This window comes from Verticillium alfalfae, genomic scaffold (assembly GCF_000150825.1).
Source record: "Verticillium alfalfae VaMs.102 supercont1.7 genomic scaffold, whole genome shotgun sequence".
In the NCBI taxonomy this organism is placed as follows: Eukaryota; Fungi; Ascomycota; class Sordariomycetes; order Glomerellales; family Plectosphaerellaceae; genus Verticillium; species Verticillium alfalfae.
Window position 1 is genome coordinate 574728 of NW_003315032.1, and position 3050 is coordinate 577777.

At 59.8% G+C, this 3050-nt stretch overlaps 2 protein-coding genes across 2 annotated transcripts in view; both read left to right on the forward strand.

Annotated features, from left to right (window-relative positions):
- Positions 1 to 927, forward strand: part of VDBG_06001 (endoglucanase) — a gene marked incomplete at both ends in the record, with an annotated part of 1693 nt that extends 766 nt beyond the window's left edge. The window contains one exon of the mRNA XM_003003513.1: positions 6 to 927. Coding sequence (XP_003003559.1) covers positions 6 to 927 — 922 coding nt within the window. The remainder of the gene's footprint in view (positions 1 to 5) is intronic.
- Positions 928 to 1506: 579 nt separating this feature from the next.
- VDBG_06002 (conserved hypothetical protein) overlaps positions 1507 to 3050 on the forward strand; it is a gene marked incomplete at both ends in the record, with an annotated part of 2644 nt that continues 1100 nt past the window's right edge. The window contains 4 exons of the mRNA XM_003003514.1: positions 1507 to 1572; positions 1634 to 1858; positions 1936 to 2666; positions 2731 to 3011. Coding sequence (XP_003003560.1) covers positions 1507 to 1572; positions 1634 to 1858; positions 1936 to 2666; positions 2731 to 3011 — 1303 coding nt within the window. The remainder of the gene's footprint in view (positions 1573 to 1633; positions 1859 to 1935; positions 2667 to 2730; positions 3012 to 3050) is intronic.

Here is a 3050-nt window from a genome sequence, read left to right on the forward strand (position 1 = left end):
AACAGCGTGAGGCTCCCCTACGCCGACGAAATCGTGACGGCCAACCCCCTCGTCGACGCGCGGGTCGTGGCCGCGAACCCGGACCTCGCGGGCAAGCGCGCCCTCGACGTGTTCGAGGCCGTGACGACGGCCCTCACGGACGCGGGGCTCGCCGTCGTGGTCAACAACCACATCACGCACGCAACTTGGTGCTGCGGCGCCGATCCTTGCGATGCCGGGTGGGCGAACGATCACTTGGGGCCGCTGTGCCGCGTGCGCCAGACGGAGGAAGGCTGGATCCGGAATTGGGAGACCGTCATGGTGCGGTTCGTGGACAACCCGCTCGTCATCGGCGCCGACCTGCGGAACGAGGTGCGCGGCGTCTGGGGCACCATGCCATGGAGCAAGTGGGCCGCCGCCGCCGAGAGGGCTGGCAACAGGCTGCTCAAGATGAACCCCGACTGGCTCATCGTCGTTGGCGGGACCGAGTCGGGCAACGACCTCCGCGGCGTGGCTGAGCGGCCCGTGAGGCTCGACGTGCCGGGTAGGGTCGTGTACTCGGCGCACGTATATGCTTGGTCCGGCTGGGGCAGTCTCGAGGGGCGGTTCGCCAAGAGGGGGTACGCCTCGTTCGTCCACGCCATGCGGGAGAACTGGGGCTACCTCGTCGAGGGCGACAGGGCGCCCGTCTGGGTAGGTGAGTTCGGGGCGCCGAGGGACCCGAGCATGGGCGACGCCAACTACTGGCAGAACCTCGTGCGCTATCTCAAGGTCGTCGACGCCGACTTTGGCTACTGGGCCATCAACCCGAGGAAGCCAAAGGCGAACACGACGGAAACGTATGCGCTGGTCGAGGATGATTGGAGGACTCCAGTGCTCGACTACCGCATGAAAGACATGGCAGAAATGATGAAGCAAGGCACTTCTGAGGGACACGATGAATTATGAGGGGGTATGATAATGACGATCAGGTTTACGAATCACAGGCACCCTGGACATGGCGTTCTGGACAGCTTGGACATGAGGATTGGACAGCTAGTTAGTGAGGTTTATTTTGTCTTGCCACCTATGAAAAGCGATAGGATGCTGGCTTCATTTTGATTCCCTTCGCCTTCCGTGATCTTTCTACACCACTATTCTCGTGCCACGAAATCCATTGTTGTTGCATCACGGAAATAGTGCTGGGCACCTGACGCTACGGAACGTCATGCCGCGGCGAGGCTTATCGATACAGCAGAGGAGTGGGGCTGACCCCTCGAGCATCAGCGGCGCCCGCGCGGCTGTTCTTCGATTCATCCACTTCGTGGGAAACATCCCATTATGACCGACTAGGTCGTTGACCTCTGTTTGCAACTCGACAAGACGCCGGCGCACCGACCCATGCAAACCCCTTTCTTGCTGCTCTCGCTTCTTCCAGGCCCCTCTTCGCAATTCTGTGCGGCAACAGCGCTCTCAAGCACACAAACACCCGGCAACAGCATCTATGTCCGACGAGGCCGACTGCGCCTTTGGTTCTCGTAGGAGACGATGGCCTACCGTCCGTTCCGCGAAGTGACCGTGGGCAAATGCCAGGTGCAGACGGCGACAGCACGCGTGAGCATTCTGCAGGTCCTCTGTGCGAAATGCCATACTGACACCTTCCCGATGTACACAGTTTGGTCCAGACGTGATCGACGTCGTACGAGAACGAGACAGTGACTTCCACCAGTCTTCGAACGGCACCGTCCAGCATGACCTCACGAACGGCGTACCAACAGGCCAGTTCTACACGGGCGGTCCGCCTGCCAGCGTCAATGGCGAACCTGTCTCTCCTGAGAGGAGAGTGCCGCGGATGCCCTACTACCGCAACAACCTAACAGCCTTGTCGCAAAAATACAACGTAGGAACCCCGCCACTATCCTGCTCTGCGCTGCACTACGCACTACGTTCGACCCCGATTAACATGCTTCTCTTCAGCTCTACTTTGTCGCCTACGAGAACCGCCTCTTCGTCTACCGCCCTCGTGATGTGCCACGGCAGACGATCCCCGAAGATGCCGACCTCATCCTCGCGACAGGTCCCGACCGAATGTCCGAGTACGTGGGCGGCACCATGGACCGCCGCTTCTCTCACCAGGCCAATGCCATCACAACGGGATTCCTCGGTCACCAGGAGATTGTCCTCCTCGTGTTTGACGACGGGTCGGTTATCGCATATTATACCAAACACATTGCCGAATACGTCCTCCATGTTCGACCACCTGGCGCCGCTGCCAGCGCGGCCAAGGCGGCCCCGATCCCGTTGCCTTTCTTTCGCGAAAACGTCGGCTCCTCGGCCTGGGGCGTCGCTGTCCACCAAGAATCTCGGCTCATAGCCGTCAGCTCCAACCGACGCGAGGTGACCGTGTTTGCCTTTGGTCTTTCGAAGCAGCCGGGGGGAGCCAAGAAAGGACACAAGCACGACTTTCCCGTCGCGCTGGTGGCGGGCCGCAAGCGCAACTGGCGCATCGTCCTGCTTCTGGGGGAGGAGGGACACAACATCCCCAACGTTTCTTTCTGGGACGACAAACACGGGCTCGCCGAGAAGGTGTGCGCGGTAGACATCTACGGCAACACCTGGATTCTCGACATCTGGAAGCCATGCACTGCTCCGTATCGGATCGCACATAGCGATCAGGGCAGTGCGAACATGATCAGAGTGCCACAGGGGTAAGCAAGGCATTCGTGCATCTCGTTCAGCGTGTATTCTTTGGTACTGACGCACTCGTCGTAGCGGCTGGGGTGTCATGGTCGTACCTCTCACAGGTGCAATGCGCGCGACGACATCGAGTGATGCGTTCGGCACCAAAAAGCCTACGACTGTCGAATACGAGATCCGGACGGCACCGGGCTTTGCGCATACGAGCGTGATAGACATATCAGAGAGCCTCAATCATGTCCGCGATAGCCCGATTCATGGGCTGCAGCTTCCTGCTACGCTTCTGAACATGAACCCTCCAAACCAGTTGATAGCGGCCATCTTTGGTCAGGGAGTCGGCCTTGGTCTGGATGACAGTACATCTGAGCACGAGACGACGATGACGGTGACGAAGA